Source organism: Pelophylax lessonae (genome assembly GCF_965119305.1).
Source record: "Pelophylax lessonae genome assembly, chromosome: 2".
NCBI classification, from domain to species: Eukaryota; Metazoa; Chordata; class Amphibia; order Anura; family Ranidae; genus Pelophylax; species Pelophylax lessonae.
In genome coordinates, this window is record NC_138769.1 from 355,007,621 (window position 1) to 355,027,035 (window position 19,415).

Here is a 19,415-nt window from a genome sequence, read left to right on the forward strand (position 1 = left end):
TTTTTTCTGGCAGTGCCCCTCCCGAGACTAGACTCTGGATCCGCCCCTGCACCTCACATGCCTTAGCATTATCAATCTATCTGCAGGTGGGGAGATGGAAAAGATCTCTCTCTTATCGGCTCTGCCATAAGAGAAGTGCTTACGCTCTTCTCTTTCACTGTGGCGGCAGGGAGGTCAATGTGCAGGGGCCATATATATATATGAAGACACACACATATGCATGTGTGTTTCAGCTTTGGGGTGCACACCCTAATAAGCTGCGCACACCTAAGGAATGAACCCAGTATCTGCTCTTGTTTTCATGCTCTTCTTCCTCCATTATCTTCTTCCTCCATTATCAGTAGTACAGCTGCTGCACATGTGAGGAAACCTAGCAGACCAAAAACGCAGGAGGGAACACAGAAACTCAGCCGTACAAAAGCATACCAATATCACCCACAAAACCAGGAAGTGGAGGATCATATATACAGATGTAAAACGTGCTTTTCATTGGCCACTTGTGAGAATGCCTGCCTCAAAATGCACAAAAAATGCACATAAAACACAAAAACACTGTAAAACGCCCAAAACAATGTCCGAAAATGCCAGTAAATTGCTAAGCTCAGGTATGAATGGAGCCTAAAAGTGATTGTAAATTGTCATTTAAAAAAAAAAAAAAAATAATGTAGCACTGCCCCCTTGAGGGCTGCTGGATTATTCACCTTGGGATCCCCCTGGGTTACCGTTAGTAACTGCAGCATGCACATTTAACTCCTCACTCCTTGGCTCAGTCAATAAACAGTCAAAGCCCCTTTCAGACATGGACTCCATTCAGATCCGCCTGTTAGTTTTTCTTTGGCGGATCTGAACGGATGCCTCATGCATCCCTATGGGGCATCGGATGTCCGCTGACATCCGATCCAATCAGATACGATCCGTCAAAACCGGACAGATGGAAACCCTATTTTCCACCCGTCTGGCGGATCGAATCGGATGAGAATGGACAGACGGTCCGTTCTCATCCGATTCCCCCATAGAGATGAATGGGGACCTGACAGCTGTGTTTCTGCACACAGCGTGGAGACAGCTCTGTCATCCGCCTGCTCAGCGGGGGAACGGTGAATCGATCCTCCACTGAGAAAAACGGTCCCCGCTGGCAGACTCCGTGTGTGAAAGGGCCCTAAGGGTTGTAGTTGTTTTTGTGTTTTAATTTAATTTAGGGATGGGAATAGGGAAGAGTGGGATACTCCAAATTGAACTATTCACAATGGGTGAGGACTTCTGTCAGATGATGCAGCCAGGCTGCTGAATCACCTTGCCACTTAGATGAATTTAAGATTAAGTCTCTGTATAGATGACTTGTTAGGATTGATTTATCTTCAGGATACACACCTAGTATCCCCTTTTACTTGACACCCGTCCTCTGACTATTCTACACTGGGGTGGCCCCCCTTATGTCAGGCCCCTAGACATGACCCCCTTTACTCACGATACTGTTTTTCGGGGATCTCCAGTGCCTCTACCCCTCCAGTCAGCTCTCATGGACCTCTGGGTTCAGTTCCTTTCCTCTGGTCCCCAGGCCAACTGCCTGTGACCGTGTGCCACTGCTACAGAGGAGGAGACAGCCGCCACCTCCCTCCGGGACTCTGCTCACCAGCCAAAGACCCCGCAGCACATGTGCTTATGGCTTTTATACCACACCACACAATGCACCGAGACCACTACTCTGTGCCAATCACCGAAGCTGTATCAAAGCCTGTGTACCCATTGGTCAGGTTTCCTCCACTGTTCAATGTGCCTCCCCCTTGGACCAGCATGGAACAATCCCCAGACCAGATGAATCACACACTAAGCACCATGAGCAGACCTAACTCAGAGAAGTAGAAAGCAATATAAAAGTTGCCTGCTGCTCCTCTAATAGGCAGACAGAGCCAAAAATATACTCACTCTCTAGCACCTACCTAGGAGGGTGCTACAATAACAAACATGTTATACTTATGTGCTCTGTGCAGTTGGTTTTACACAGAGCAGCCCCGGATACTCCTCTTCTCAGGTCCCTGTGTGCTTGCTGTGGGGGGACTGAGCCGAGTCACAGCTCCGTGTGTCCATTCAAAAATGGAGCCCTGGCCCAGCCCTGTCCCCTCTCCTGATTGGCTGGCTGACTTTGATTGACAGCAGCGTGAGCCAATTGAGCTGCACTGCTGTCTTAGCCAATGAGGAGGAAACTCCTGCAACATCGTTGGATGAAGATGGGCTCAGGCAAGTATTAGGGGGCTGTAGAGGGCTACTGCACACAGAAGGTTTTTTTTATCTTAATGCATAGATTGCATTAAGATAAAAAATAAACTTCTGCCTTTACAATCCCTTTAAAGTCTTTTCCCCCGTTTAATAAAGATTACATATTCATATCACCATGCATCTCTGCATGCTGACATGAAATCATCTAACCCTGTGTTTTTTTTTTTTTTTTTTTAAGTTTTTTGATTTACTTACCTGTCTTGTGTCCACTTCCTTGTTTCCCTGAAGGCACTGATGAAGTAGCCCCCCACTGCACTGATGCCCCCTGGGAAGGCAATGTCAACAGTGCCTTCAAGTAGATTTTATACCTAATCTGCAAGATTTTGCATTACTGTCATACTTTGCATACATCAGATGACGCACTTGCCGTCATGCCGCCCATCTCGCACATGCGTGTGATGTTACATTTAGCTGTTTAAAACGTTTTAAAAAACGTTTTTGCAAGATCTCCGGGGAAATCTTTTTTTTTTTTTTTTAAAGCAGACAAACTTCATTGACGTGTGGCACATACACAAGGTGGGCCTCCATCTCGCGTATAGGACACTAGGACTATATCGCAGTCTGACCAACTCATGAATTTTCAAAATAGTGGCGCAGGACCGAGGGCAAAGGCAGCAGAGAGGCACCGTAAAAATGACAAAAGTAGTAGGAGAGCCAGCATGGAAGTAGGCAAGTGTACTTATTTAGATTCAGGCTCCATTCACACCTGGGCGTTTTCAGCTCCAAAAACGCTAAAAAAAAACGTTTCCAAAACGCCCAACAAGTAAAATCCCATTCATTTAAATGGCCTTTGTTCACATCTGAGCGTTTTAACGCCTGAAGCAAAACGCCCAACGCTCAAAAAAGTACATGAGCTTCTTTTTGGGCAGATTACAGGCGTTTTCCATTGTTCTCTATTCAATCTAAAAACGCCTGCACAAAAAACGCCTGAAAAAGCGCCCATAAAAACGCCTGAAAAAACGCCTGAAAAAAACACCTGAATCAAAAACGCCCAGGTGTGAATGGAGCCTAGGTTATCTTCATGTCTTTCTATGGGGGGGGGGGGGGGGGGTAATGCATGAAAAAAAATAGAGATAGTTATTATTATTTGTATTTTATGTGCAGGGATGGAATAGATTGTTACCTAAAAAAATGCATATATTGTTATCTAAAATATCTCATAATTAGAACCACATTATATTTTGTAGTCCAACAAGGGAATGCTCAGCCAGGTCTGTTCGCTATTATCTCACCTTTCACACATTCTGCCCAGTTCATAGACCTGTTTATATAGCTGGAGAACAGAAGCCAGGAAACCTGCTCTTCAAAATTGCAATCCATCTTTATTTCATCAAATCAAACAAAGCAGCATAAAACCAACAAAATGACCACAGTGGGGGACAGAAAGTTGACAAGTTTGCTGCTTCTCTTAGTGCTTATTCATAATGCAAATCGTGCCGACCTTCTGTCCCCTACTGTGGTCATTTTATGCTGCTTTGATTTATTTGATTAAATAAAGGTGGATTGCAGTTTCGGAGTACAGCTGTCTGGATTTCTCTTCTCCAGCTATATTTTGTCTGTTATTTTTAAATTTCCTGCAGTCTGCTGGTCTGTGATATCTGCATTGAGTACCATACACACATTAGGGAATTCATAATTCCCTAATATTAATAATAATATATTAATATGATAATTATAACTATTTGTACTAATACATGAATATACAGTATCTCACAAAAGTGAGTACACCCCTCACATTTTTGTAAATATTTTATTATATATTTTTTCATGTAACAACACTGAAGAAATGACACTTTGCTACAATGTAAAGTAGTGAGTGTACAGTTTGTATAACAGTGTAAATTTGTCCCCTCAAAATAACTCACACAGCCATTAATGTCTAAACCGCTGACAACAAAAGTGAGTATACCCCTAAATGAAAATGTCCAAATTGGGCCCAATAAGCCATTTTCCCTCCCCTGTGTCATGTGACTCATCAGTGTTACAAAGTCTTAGGTGTGAATGGGGAGCAGGTGTGTTAAATTTGGTGTTATCACTCTCAGTACTGGTCACTGGAAGTTCAACATGGCACCTCATGGTAAAGAACTCTGAGGATCTGAAAAAAAGAATTGTTGCTCTACATAAAGATGGACTAGGCTATAAGAAGATTGCCAAGACCTTGAAACTGATCTGCAGCACAGTGGCCAAGACCATACAGTGGTTTAACAGGACAGGTTCCACTCAGAACAGGCCTCACCATGTTCAACCAAAGAAGTTGAGTGCCTGTGCTCAGCGTCATAATCAGAGGTTGTCTTTGGGAAATAGACATATGAGTGCTGCCAGCATTGCTGCAGACGTTGAAAGGGGGGGGGGGGGGTCAGTCTGTCAGTGCCCAGGCCATATGCCCACACTGCATAAAATTGGTCTGCATGGCTGTTGTCCCAGAAGGAAGCCTCTTCTAAAGATGATGCACAAGAAAACAAACAGTTTGCTGAACACAAGCAGGCTAAGGACATGGATTACTGGAACCATGTCCTGTGGTTTAATGAGACCAAGATAAACATATTTGGTTCAGATGGTGTCAAGCATGTGTGGCGGCAACCAGGTGAGGAGTACAAAGACTGTGCCTTGCCTACAGTCAAGCATGGTGGTGGGAGTGTCATGGTCAATGGCTACAGTTAATTGAGGGAACCATAAATACCAACATGTACTGTGACATACTGAAGCAGAGCATGATCCCTTTGGAGACTAGGCCGCAGGGCAGTATTCCAACATGATAATGACCCCAAACACACCTCCAAGACAACCACTGCCTTGCTAAAGAAGCTGAGGGTAAAGGTGATGGACTGGCCAAGCATGTCTCCAGACCTAAACCCTATTGAGCATCTGTGGGGCATCCTCAAAAAAGTTGTCATGGAGGAGTGGAAGAGGACTCCAGTGGCAACCTGAGACGCTCTGATGAACTTCATGCCCAAGAGGGGTGAGGCAGTGCTGAAAAATAATGGTGGCCACACAAAATATTGACATTGGGCCCAACTTAGACATTTTCACTTAGAGGTGTACTCGCTTTTGTTGCCAGCGGTTTAGACATTAATGGCTGTGTTCTGAGTTATTTTGAGTAATCAAAGCAACAATGCAATTTGCAACATAAAAGTTTATTTGTATGTCATAAACACTTTTGCGGTGTATGGTAAATGTAAATCTCTTTGAGGTGTATGGTAAACATATTTGAACACTATTATACAGCAAACAGAGTTTTATGGCAACTTTTAGGGATGCACCGATACAGTTTTGTAAGACCACGTATGACCATCGATACTTTTTTTGTTTTGGTTGAACCCAAAGGAGGGTAGGAAGATTGCAGGGAGTGAGAACCTGATCAATTTGAACCCTTTGGAGAACTTATTATAGAATCAGTCCATCAATCACATAAGAATCACATAAGAATGGATGCGGTATGGTATAGTGAGACATCTGGGGGCATTAGCTCTGCCCTCTGATTTTGGGAGAGAGAACATTGTTCTACAACAGTCAAACTCCTAAGTACTTTAGAAAATAGAAACATTTTTTGAAGGGGATGCTGTAAAGGAGGGTGTCTAGTTGGGAAGACAGAAACATTTAGGATTTCAGATTTGGAGAAATGGACTTTGAAGTTGCTAAGCATTCCAAAATGTTTAAACTCATGTAAGTTTGAAAGCATAGCTGTATGAGGATTAGTCACAAACATTAAAAGATCATCTGCAAATAATGAAAGTTTAGGCTAGTGTCAACCAAACTGAATGTTTGAAACAGAAGGATAGTTCCTGAGGGCATTGGCTAGGTGCTCCATAGTCAGGGTTACAGGAGCAGGGGATAGGGAACACCCCTGCTGGGTACCATTGAAGAGAGTGAAGCTGAGAATAGGGTGCCATTGATTCAGACCCTGGCGAAGGATGATGTGTAAAGTGCAAGAATTTTATGAAGGAGATTACATTACAGTCCTAATTGAGTAAGGCAGGCCAAATATGATACAATTTTCTTTCCTTATACCTCGATTGCTTAGCACTAACTGTGTTTATGGGGGAATCCCTCCCGCAGTGCTATTATGTTCTTCTGGCAGGAAGCCTTTCCAGCCAGCAGAACACAATGATCACTGCTAGTAGCTAGGATAATGGGGGTGGGCTAGTGGTACTTAGTGGCAGTTATTACAAAAATGAGATGTTGAGACTCCTGAGTGACCGCTCCACCTACAAATTTCTATCAAAAGACCCTATGCTAGAATACAAAGAGGAACTCCACAACCTAATAACTAGAGGGGAATTAAGTGGAGTCCTTACCCATAAGGAAGCCCAATATTTGGATCCTTTATTTTGTAGGAGGCCTATAATATATTTTTTACCCAAGATACACAAGCAATTGGAGAACCCACCTGGCCGTCCTATAGTTAATGGAATTGATTCCATCACGGCCAGGTTGGGACAATATATAGATTTTTTTCTTCAGCCTGTTGTACGCAAAACGAAATCCTTCCTTAAAGACACAAAACACATCATACAAATATTAAATGTGTTGCCGAGCTCCTCTGAATGTATACTGATCACAGCGGACGTTGGATCTTTATACACTATAATTGACCATTCCGACGCACTTTGTGCTGTAAAGTGGGGTTTATCACAAACTCAGCTACCCAGGAAGCAAATTAGGTTCCTTCAGAGAAGTTTAAAGTTTTGTCTAAACAAAAATTATTTTTGGTATGACCACAGTTTTTATCTTCAAGTCAAAGGTGTTGCGATGGGGGCTCAGTTTGCTCCCAGTGTGGCCAACTTATTCATGGCCCACTGGGAGGAACAAGCAGTCTTTGCAAACTTACCCCCTCAGCTCATTTGCTACCGTCGCTACATTGACGATCTGTTCATGGTTTGGCAGGGAGATATGACAAGCCTGGAAGTCTTTATGAACAGATTAAATAGTAATGAACAAAACATTGTTTTAACGTGGAATTTACAACAGGAAAATATTGTGTTTTTAGATTTGGAAATTTTTAAAGTTGATGGCGGTTTTAAAACTCGGAATTATTTTAAACCCACTGATAGAAACTCTTTTATCCCCCTTGACAGTTGTCATCACAGACAGTGGTTGTGCAATATTCCTCGCGGACAGTTTACATGCTTAAGACGCAATTGCACCTCTGAGGAGGATTTCATTGCACAATCCGATACTTTAACAGGAAGGTTCCTGGAGAAGGGATATGACAAAAAAAGACATAAAGAAAGAACTAGAATGGGTTAAAAACACAGATCGAGACCGCCTCCTACAGAATCCCGGATCTAGAGAAATTGATACACAGTCCCGACTTGTCCTAGATTTCAACATTCAGCACAAAAAAGTTGAGAAAATTGTTCGCAAGCACTGGGCTATTCTGAAAGAAGAGAGGATCTTGGGTCCTGTCCTGTCAGAACAGCCCAAATTTATTTACAGAAAAGCCCCCTCTTTAAGAGACAAAGTAGCCCCAGGAGTAATTAACCCACCTCGGGTAAAAAATAACGGTATTTTTCCGTTCCTGGCAGGTTTTTATGCGTGTGGAAAGTGTGCAACTTGTAAAAGCTGTAGGAAAAACATCAAAAAACTTAAAAGTTTCGTATCCACGGTCACACAAAAAAGTTATAATATAAAGAATTTAATTACATGTGCTACGCAAGGCGTAGTTTACATGTTAGAGTGTGACTGTGGGCTACAGTACATAGGCCGCACATCAAGAGCCTTACATGTAAGAGTTGGAGAACACGTAAACAATATACGTAAAGGACTTACTACCCACAGTGTACCTAGACATTTTAAACAATACCACAACAAGAATCCAAGCACTTTAAAATTCTGGGGGATCGAAAAAGTCAGCTACCATTGGAGGGGTGGTAATTTTATTAGACAACTCAGTCGTCGCGAATCCTTTTGGATCTACGAGGCCAAGGTTTTAACCCCTTTGGGCTTGAATGTTGATTTCGACCTTAATTGTTTTATTTCAGACAGATGAGTTTATATGGTCATTTATTTTTAGATTTATATGTCATGTCTTTTTATACTTTTTAGTATAATTATTTAGGTTTTAATATCTTGATTGTATATTTTTATGTATTTTTAATACGCGTGCATATGTTTTTATATAATGTATTGCATTTAATATTGTGTGCCCTTCGAATATGTAGTGTGCTGCCATCTGGTGCCTGGCTGTCAGTATGGCTGATAGGTCCGATTGACCATAATTTTAAATCAGTGATTGATTGTTATTTTAAATAGCTAACATATTATATAAGGCAAAGTTTGAAAACTTGTTTCCTTTAAATATATGTAATATAGCTTATTTTATCATCGTATCATGATCGGAGATGTGTGTCTGTCTCCATGGCAATACACGCATCTGTGTCTTTGCCAAGTAAACATCATGATCGGGGCCGCCTTTCCGCTTCCTGTCCAGAGAGACGTATAGTCTCCATGGCGATGGTGAAACGCCGGACATGACGCGGTAGGCACCGCCCATGTAATAGTATAAAGAGCCGGACCGCTGACCTATCAGCATCCCCACTGAAGAAGTCTACGCCCACCTGACGTAACACGTACGGGGGATTGGTCACACGGTCCTACGGCCATCCAACAACACGGAAGCCAGACACCTCTCAGCACGCTGCATACTCTGCTTGTTTTATGCCTGTCTAATCGGGATACAATGTAAGTGCAAAATTGTCTTTGAGCAATAAAATTCTATTACTGCAACAGAGAGCACTAGATTGTTTCCTCTTCTATCCATATGTTTTGGAGCATTTTGGAAGGTGTATCCTTTGCGGTTCTGAGATATCGGTATGCAGGAGGTTCTGATCTGGCTCTATTGAAATCGTTTTTGCTGATCATCGTGGAGATAGATTCATGCTTTTTGACCCTGTAGGGTCAAGTTCTTGAGGTGAGAGGCAGAGAATGCCGGGTGACGGGATTTATGAGCACTGAAGTCACACATAATATTTTATTCACCGGATCACTAGTGGACTGTGTGTTTTCTTACCGTTTATACCTTCACCTTTATGAACTTTCGTTTTATCCATACATGGCTTTTTAACAATGATGATTTTGGTTTTATAAGTTTTATATAAGCTTGCCTATTTATATTGATACCGGACTGCGCTACACTATTGCATATTTATTTATTGAAGGTGTGGGATTACACTTGAGTGTTAGCTGCTGGTCTGAGTTTACATTTATTCAGCGCTGAATCTTATAATTTTATTTTGTTATAGTAGCTAGAGCTGCCAGCAGTGATCACATGCAAAACATGTGACAGGTTGGCTGTCCTGAAGTTGATTGATGGACAGGCAGCCTGCCCATAGATGGATCAAATCTCAGCTGGTCCCTGCTTGATCCATCTATGGCTGGCTTAAGAAAATGACCAGCTAACTCTGTTAAATGTCTTTTCTGCATCTACAGACAGTGTGTTTGTTGATGGTTTAGCCATGATGAATTAGTAACATTGCCCTGATAGTGTTGTTTTGGGCTTCACATTCTTGGACAAACCCACCCTAATCTTGGTTCCTTCCCACTGAGTTATTCCCTCCCATAGGGTGCCGTCCCTGCTGGGAGCACAGTGAATATTTCTAGCGACTATAGCCGCCAGCAATGATCACATGCTGCAAATCCAGCATGCTGGTTGTACCCATGTCCACCAAAGGATTGAATCGGGTACAATTAGCCTGCCCATCACTGGATTGAATCTTGGCTGGTCACTGCTGAACCGGCCAAGATTTAAACCATCTATGGCCGACTTAACAATTGGGAAGGGAATAGGTTTTCAGTGGAGGTGGAGTTTAAGACTGAGTAGAAAAGGGGTATGAAGTTCCTTGAAAGCTTTAGAGAATTCAGTGGGAAATTCATCTGGACCTGGGCTCTTGCTTTTTGTAGTAGGTTGAATCATAGCAATAAGTTCTTCTGAGAAAGGGTAAATCAAGGCATCTCTTGTAGGCAGAGGAAGATGGAGAGTCCTAAACGATTTCAGGACTTAGGAGCTAAGTTGAGGAGTAGGACCTCCAAGGAAGAATTTTCCGAAATACTACCTGTACCTCGAAAGCCGTTCGTCCGAGTACGTACTACGCCTGAATACATCCACCTTCTGAGTTACGGGGACACGGGGAGTAAGTACAGTCGTTTGGATTGGCAACCCGTGGGATGACTTTTAGGCGCTTGAACCTTTGCCATATTGTAAGTGTATCTTGTATTGTGTGCATCGAATAAAGTAGTTACATACTTCACGATGCCAGCATCTCTTTTCTTTTTTTGAGCAAATACCTGGATGATGTGATCTACAGTAAAGCTATTTGAGTTGATGGTCCAATAAGGCTCGTCCTATCTAAGGAAATTTTTTGAAGGCAGTGTAATATTTGGCTTCTGGTGAGTAGGGGTCCAGGAGGGGAGCACCTACCCATGTAGAGAGAGCACCGGCACTTGTTTTATGAGCACGCAGCACTTTGGACTTATACTTTGCACAAAGACTGTCACTATTTCAGCACGTCTTTAATTGAAGGAATTTTATTCACATTTATTTGTTTCACGTGTATAAAATTTGTATTTATGTATATTTTTATATTGATTGGTATTTAAGATATAGGATTGTGTATTTTAAGTTGAGCACTAGCACTTTACACAGACTATTTATACACAATAATTATTGAGATTTATTTATTAGTTTGTTTTATTAGCAGCGCAGGTATACTTTTGCACTATACACTTTATGAAGGTACATCACCTTTTATAACAGCAGCAGCCCACTATACAGTGGTATCAGTATAATTATAATCCTCAGCGCTAGCCTTTAATCCTTACCTGTACCTCGAGCCACATCAGAGAGGCAGCGGGAGATTAGGGAAGTTAACAAGTGGCTGAGGAGCTGGTGTAGTAAGGAGGGTTTCAGGTTCCTGGAGAACTGGGCCGACTTCTCAGTCGGCCACCGGCTCCTTGGTAGGGACGGATTGCACCTAAATGGGGAGGGTGCAGCTGTACTGGGTGAGAGGATGGCCACAAAGTTAGAGGGGCTTTTAAACTAGGTGACGGGGGGGAGGGTACAGATGTAGAATTAGCCAGTGGAAAGCAAGTTTCAGAGGGCAGTAATGGGGGCATTAACGGTAGGGTGTTCGGAGCTCCTAAACCCAGGGTGGGTATGGGGAAAAATCAAGAGAGCAGCCTAAAAACATCAAATGAGGATATATGTAACCGGTCAAAATTAAGAGGTTTGTATACCAATGCCAGAAGCCTGGCCAACAAGATGGGAGAGCTGGAGCTACTGATGTTTAAGGAGGACTTAGATTTTGTGGGGATAACTGAGACTTGGTTTGACAGCTCTCATGACTGGATGGCGACCATTCAGGGGTACTCCCTTTATTGCAGGGATAGAGAAGGTAAAAAAGGGGGAGAGGTATGTCTGTATATTAAGAACAGTATACAGGTAAATATGAGGGACGATAATAATGGAGCTATGGATGAGGCAGAATCCCTATGGGTAGAGCTTCAAAGGGAAGGCACGGTGGGGAAGGTAATATTGGGCGTATGCTATAGGCCCCCCAACCAGAGGGAGCAGGGGGAGGCGGACCTCATGTTACAGATAGGATTGGCAGCAAGAATGGGAAATGCCATTATAATGGGGGACTTTAATTATCCAGATATAGACTGGGCAGAAGGAACCGCGCACTCAGCCAAGGCTAGGCAGTTCCTAAATGTTTTGCAGGACAATTTCATGGGTAAGATGGTGAATACACCGACAAGAAACAATGCGGTACTTGACCTACTGATTACCAACAATACAGACCTGCTCACGGATATAGAAATATGGGACAACTTAGGAAACAGTGACCATAGGTCAATAAGTTTCAGTATTAATTACAGTAATAGGAAACACAAGGGTAATATAAGGACACTGAATTTCAAAAGAGCCAATTTCCCTAAACTGCGCTCGCTGCTAGAAAATATCAAATGGGATAGAACCCTGGGAACAAAGAACACGACGGAAAAATGGGAGTGCTTCAAGAGCATACTTAACAAAGGGATTGACCAGTGCATTCCAAAGGGAAATAAATTTAAAAGAGCAAAACTAAACCCTGGGTGGCTAAACTCCAACTTAAAAATGCATATTAGTGCTAAAGAAAAGGCCTTCAAAAAATACAAGACTGAGGGGTCATTGGCAGCATTTAAGCATTACAAAGAGTGTAATAAGAAATGTAAAGATGAAATCAGGGCGGCTAAAATAGAACTCAAGAGACATATAGCGGAGGAGAGTAAAAAGAACCCCAAGAAGTTCTTTAAGTATATAAACAGAAGGAAAAGTATGGCCAGAACACATTGGCCCCATAAAAGATGACAAAGGAAATATGGCCACTGAGGACAGAGAAAAGGCGTAAGTGTTAAATAATTTCTTCTCTTCAGTCTTTACAAAAGAATCGGGGGCTACACGAACCTAGCTTTTAAGGCCGAACTAAACAACACACCTCAGGAAGTGCCGCCATGGCTAACAGAAGATAGACTTAGAACTAAACTAGAGAAACTTAACATAAATAAATTCCCGGGACCGGGGATGGCTTGCACCCGAGGGTTCTTAAAGAGCTCAGCCAGGTGATTGCCAGACCATTATTCTTGATCTTTAAGGATAGTTTACAGACGGGTATGGTGCCAGCTGATTGGAAAAAAGCCAACGTGGTACCAATATTTAAAAAGGGGCCGAGATGTATCCTGGGTAACTATAGACCTGTCAGCCTAACATCAGTAGTCTGCAAGATTTTGGAGGGGATGTTAAGAGACCACATACAAGACTTTAATAATGAAAACTGTATTATTAGTAGTAATCAGCATGGATTCATGAAAAATCGTTCTTGCCAAACCAATCTATTAACCTTCTACGATGAAGTGAGCTGCCACCTAGATAAAGGAAAGCCTGTGGATGTGGTGTATCTGGACTTTGCAAAGGCCTTTGACACCGTTCCCCACAAACGCTTACTGTACAAACTAAGGAAGGTAGGTATGGACCATAAGGTAAGTACCTGGATAGAGAACTGGCTCCAGGGGAGAGTCCAGAGGGTGATGATTAATGGGGAGTACTCTGATTGGGCGGGTGTGGAAAGTGGGGTCCCCCAGGGTTCTGTCCTGGGCCCAATTCTGTTTAATTTATTCATAAATGATCTAGAGGAGGGGATATCGAGTACAATCTCAGTATTTGCAGATGATACTAAACTAGGCTTGCCAATATCTTCTATGCAGGATGTGGAAACCTTACAAGCGGACCTGAACAAAATAACGGGGTGGGCAACTACATGGCAGATGAGGTTTAATGTTGAAAAATGTAAAGTAATGCACTTGGGGGCCAGAAACCAGAAAGCAAGCTACTCACTAGGGGGGGAACCTCTGGGTGAGTCTAGGATGGAAAAGGACTTGGGGGTACTGGTAGACAACAGGCTTAGCAGTGGCATGCAATGCCAAGCCGCTGCAAGCAAAGCCAACAGAATACTGGGATGTATAAAAAAGGGGATTCACTCCAGAAATAAAGAGATTATTCTCAGTCTATACAAGACTCTGGTCCGGCCACATCTGGAGTATGCTGTCCAGTTCTGGGCACCGGTCCTCAGGAAGATGTGCTGGAACTGGAAAGAGTCCAGAGAAGGGCAACAAAAATAATTAGGGGAATTGAGGACATCAGCTATGAGGAAAGAATACAAGCACTGAAATTATTCTCTCTGGAAAAGAGACGATTGAGGGGGGATATGATATCAATGTGCAAATACTGTACTGGCGACCCTAGCATAAGGAACAAACTATTCAGAGAAAGGGAATACAAGAAGACACGTGGCCACTCACTAAAACTAGAGGAAAGGCGGTTTAACCTTAAAGTGCGTAAGGGGTTCTTCACTGTAAGAGCGGTAAGGATGTGGAATTCTCTTCCACAAGCAGTCGTAACAGCAGGGAGCATTGATAGTTTCGAAAAACTATTAGATGGGCACCTTAGAGACCACAACATACAGGGGTATACAATGTACGGTTAAAAGCAAACACACACACGCATCATAGGTTGAACTGGATGGACTGATGTCTTTTTTCAACCTCACTAACTATGTAACTATGTAGCAGAGTCTGGTGAAGGAAGTGCAGTTTACATAGTCATCTATATTTTTTAAGAGACACTGTCACCTGCCTAAGAAATGTTTGGTAACAATGTATCATACAACTCCGGTATGCACACATTACCTTTATTTCCTCACAGCTCTTTGCTCCTTTCAAGCCTTTGCTGAGATTGGCTGTATTGGCTACCATAGGGAGCTAAAACACCACTCGCCCAGTCATTTGACTGTGTTCAGGCTTAGTGATTGGCTAAAAGGCCATGGCACTGTCACATGGGAGCAGGTCACATGCTTCCCAGTATCCACAAATTCTAAGTAGTGTGGTCAGTAGCCGAGGAACAAGAAGATACAAAGTAGCACAGACAAGGTGAGTTGAGTATATTGGTTGCCGGGAGATGCAGACACTGTTGCTTTACCCTGCACAGGCAAGGTGACAGTGTTTATTTTTTCATACTGTAGCTGTATCTGACATTTGCATTATTAAACCAAGGCACATTACCATCTGTAGGCTGAGAAAGCATCTGCTGGCTGGAGAGGTTTGTTTCTAAACAAACCTACAGCCTGCATGTGATCATCATGATTGGCTGCAATATTTATTACACCACTGTTATACATTTTATTTTATAGAGGCAATGCCAGTATCACAAAGGAGGTTTAATGTAAGTGGTTATTGACACTAATAAAAGTCCACTAATAAAAATGAAAAAAACTCACCAATACTTTGGGGATTGTAGCCCTCTGATTTGTTATATTCAAGATTATGAGAAACAGAAATACAACAAAGAGAATGGCAACTACTGCTGGCAGTCCAATCAGTGGCATTAATTGATGGGTTTGATCTAAAGAAGGAAAATAAATTATGCATTTAACATTGCTAATTTCATCTTGGTTAAAGCAATACCTTAAAGCAGCGTTAAGAAAAAAATAAAATAAAATAAATGGACAGGCTTATGTCCTAATGTGCTAATTATCACCTTATACTAGCACATTATGACAGATTTACCTAAAAAACTAATCCCTCCAGTGACTCATTGACAGGGAATCCATCTTCACACAGTCTCCATCTATGTTTGTGGGCTCCAGCCGTTTAAATGGCCGAGCTGCGATAAAGTCATGCCATGGCACAGCTCTCTTAATGGACAGCATGCCAAATGCAGTTGCACCAGTGACGTCAACAGCTGCTACATATGTAAATATCACCTAAATGGTGAACGTTTAGGAGATATTTACTGTACCCACAAGTAAGCCTTACTATAGGTTTATCTGTAGGTACAAAATAAAAAGTGGAATTTACTACCACTTTAGCAGATTAGGGAGAAGAATTGTTTTCTTATTCACTGAATGGAAATTAATACTTCCTTCAAATTTTATGTGTATTTATGTAAAATTTAAGCGATTATATTTGTGTTCTGTTCTATTTGCGTACTATATGCACAAGATTTTCCCCATAATCCTTTCTTGATGGGTCCGCAAGAAAGCTACATTCAAGTGAAAGTTTTAAAGGCTTTACAGCCCCATGTAAAACAAATTACTTTATCCTGCTAAGTGCTTTATTTAATTGTGTTAAAACCCAATTACAGGTAAAAAAAAAAGCATGCACATGTTCTGGAAGGATTGTGGCCAATATAAAATAATAAATCTATTTACAAAAGCATTTAGTGTTCTTGAATTTGAATTGGTATTAGTTTCTTGCAATCCCTAGTACAGCCGAACACTATTAGAGCATAAAAGGTTGGACAAGCATCCCCATATGCATGTCCAGACCTTTCAAAGTGTATGCGTAATTCACTTTATTTTACACAGTAGAGGTGTATGTACATGTGCTTTATACTCATACAGATGCAGCTTGACCTCCAGAAAACATGGTAAGCTGAGCACAGATGTCTCTCCAGTCTATGAACCTGCAAAATTCTCTCTATTTTACTCAGGCTGCCCTCAAAATCATGCATAAAGTCAGTAGCTGCCCAATAAGGCTCAGCATCCCACCACATAGTAGCCTGAGTAGCCTCCATAGTAAATTATTGTAAAATTCTTCTATAATCCAGCACCTATACAGCCCTATCTCTATTTGTCTTAGGGTCAAAGGACCAAGGTAGCTCTCCAATAATAAAAATCATATTAAAAAAAGTGCACAACCTAATAAGTGTTTAACTCAGAAAAAAGAAAATGAAAACCCAACATGTTTCACTGCAACCCACATGGGGTCATCACAGGGTTGAAATAACAAGCAGTGTGTGTGTGCATCTGCTCAAATGAAAAGAAAATCAAAATAATTTCGTTCATTTGACATAAAGGTAAAAAACCCTGTTTCTGGTAAAATTCTTTATCTGGTGGTTTAAAATTGCTGAAAATGCAATAAAAAAATAATAAAAATGCAAATCAGCATATGGAAAATGGCTGAGAGAGATTTGGGTGTATATGTACATAGTAAACATTAGAGGGCTCCGAGGACCTATATGCTCAGCTTGCAAGTGCAGCTGAACTACACTTACTGTGCTTATCTGGACTTGTCCAGAATTAACCTGCAGGAGGGGGAGGATCTGTGCATACAGAGGATTAATCACTTAAAGCGGAGTTCCGGGCACAGAAGTCATTTTTCACTGAACATACCCCCGGGACAGTCAGGGCTAGCACATTCCACAATGGCTAGCCTCTGATCTGTCCCAGTTCGCACTTACCTTTTAGAAGAAATACTTACTTATAAAATTTCTTCCACAGCGTTTCCATCTCTCTTGTGGGCAGCTGAAGCCGGCGCGGTCCTCTTCTGTGTCTTCTTCCGCGTCTTCTTCTCCCAGAATGCACCGGCCCCTCTCGTCACTTCCGGTGCGGCGCCGCATTTCTCAACAGCTTCTGGGCATGCCCAGAAGCTGTTTAGCAGGGGAATGCGGCGTCGCCCGGAAGTGACGAGCGGGGCCGGTGCCATCGCATTGATTCCTGGGAGCGATGACGTTCAGCTCCCAGGAATCAGTGCAGGCCAGGAAGTGACGGGTGAGCCGCGGCGCTAAGGGAGGAAGTGAAGACTAGGTGAGTATCTTCGATCTTCAATTACAAGGTGAGTGAATAAAAAAAAAAATCTAACTATCCAATTCTGTTTCAGGTTAAGGGGAAGAAGCGGACGGGCACAAAAAAAAAATATCGATTTTGTGCCCGGAACTCCGCTTTAAGTTACACAATTGCTGGGGATTGGAAGTAACGTTAAGGAGAAAACGTCCTGAAGTAGGTCCTGAATATCCATATACAATCAGGTGGAGCTGTGAATGCTGGTTACCCCTTTGATGGGAGAGTTTTCTGGTGAGTGAAGCAACAAGAGGGGACACGTGTGGAGACACCAGGCACATTGCATGATACGGAGCGGGTTACTGAGGCTCCGCCCTGGAGTCGTGTACACAGTTTGCTGAGAGGCGGTTTCATACACGTGTGTACGAGGCTTAAAGCTCTCAAATTTGCCAAGTAAGGCTATGGAGACTAAAGGCAATCTGGATGAATGAACCAAGCATGACTAATATAGTAGTTCAAATTTCAGGAATCATAATATCATACAGTTGCATTTTAGGTATAAGACAAAATGAGTAATACTGTGGAGTTACCTTTTTGAGAAATGGTAAAACAAAAAGGATGCGATGGTTCACTATATTTATTTATAGCACTTTCATATATAGTTCTTGCCACCATGCAGTACTCTCCTTCATACCCATCTGTTTTGATTGTTTCCGAAGGCCCTCTCATGTTTATTTCCCGTGTTTTCTAATAATCATATACATAATTTGAAAATGAGTTAGATTTAATTATACAACAACAAGAATTAAACATTTAAGAAACTAGGAATGACATGATTGAAAGATTTCCTTTATTATGTATTTTACCCCACACACAGGATTTTAGCAAGAATAACATGATACTTGTGTATTTGGTTAGCCCAGATTTTATCATTAAATGACTTCAGTTTTTCGGCTGCAAACTTAGAGGATGAATTGTTTTACAATACTTGCAGCTAAAAGGGTTAGCTCTTTTACAGCTAATATTTAAAAACTTTTTCCATAGATGAGCCAAAGGTTCACTATCAGCCATTTAGGGCCTTTTTTTCGCTCACAGATCCCCTGCTATTCAGTTGGGTGTAAGGGGACTCCACTGTCACACTGCGCCACACATACTTTGCTGAGCTACAGACCATAGATAAAGCAGATAAATCTATGGAGGTTGCCCCTCTTCTTTTTAATGTCTCTCCAGCTATTGGGCATGTGCGGTTTGTTTCCTTTCGAAACGAAATTCAGATTTTCCATTATTCCTGAATTTGGATGTATTACATGAATTACATGAACTACAATAGTAACTAATTTAAATAAATCCAAAATACCTAAAAAAAATTTCAGGCAAAATTCTGATAGTTTTCTAATCAAATTCGAATTGTTTTCAAATCGAATTCGCATTTCAGAGGAAAATAAAATAGCATAGAAAATAAAATGAATAGAATAGAAAATAAAAGAATAGAATAGAATAGAAAAGAAAATAATAGAATAGAGTAAAACCGAACCAAATACAAAATAAAAGAATGGAAAAAAATTGAATAGAAAATAAAGGGATAGAATAAAAAATAAAAGAATAGAATAGAAACAGTAAAACAGAACAAAATAGAATAGTAAATAAAAGATCAGAATGAAATAGAAAATAAGGAATATAACAGAATAAAAAAGAATATAAAAGAATAAAATAGAAAGACTATAACATCTTCAGAAATTCAAATTTCAAATAGAATAAATTTGAATTCAAATGGAAAAATAGAATAGAATAGAAAAGAATAGATTGAATTGATGTGGACACTCTGAGAAGTGATGAACCACTGTACTACTGGGTGGGCAGGCTTGATCTCTGGCCAGAGCTTGCACAATTTGCAATGGAACTGTTGGCTTGCCCCGTGTCCAGTGTCCTGTCCGAAAGGACGTTCAGCGCAGCAGGGGGGGGATCGTGACTGATAAGCTCACTCGCCTAGCTCACGACAGCGTTGACTAGCTCACATTTCTAAAAAAGAATTTAGGAATGGATCTCGGA

The 19,415-nt window shown here is 41.6% G+C and overlaps 1 protein-coding gene across 1 annotated transcript in view; it reads right to left on the minus strand.

Moving 5' to 3' along the window:
* IFNLR1 (interferon lambda receptor 1) overlaps positions 1-19,415 on the minus strand; it is a 78,264-nt gene that overhangs the window by 4,907 nt on the left and 53,942 nt on the right. The window contains exons 5-6 of the mRNA XM_082247068.1: positions 17,957-18,113; positions 15,084-15,208 (exon numbers count right to left, since the gene is read on the minus strand). Coding sequence (XP_082103194.1) covers positions 15,084-15,208; positions 17,957-18,113 — 282 coding nt within the window. The remainder of the gene's footprint in view (positions 1-15,083; positions 15,209-17,956; positions 18,114-19,415) is intronic.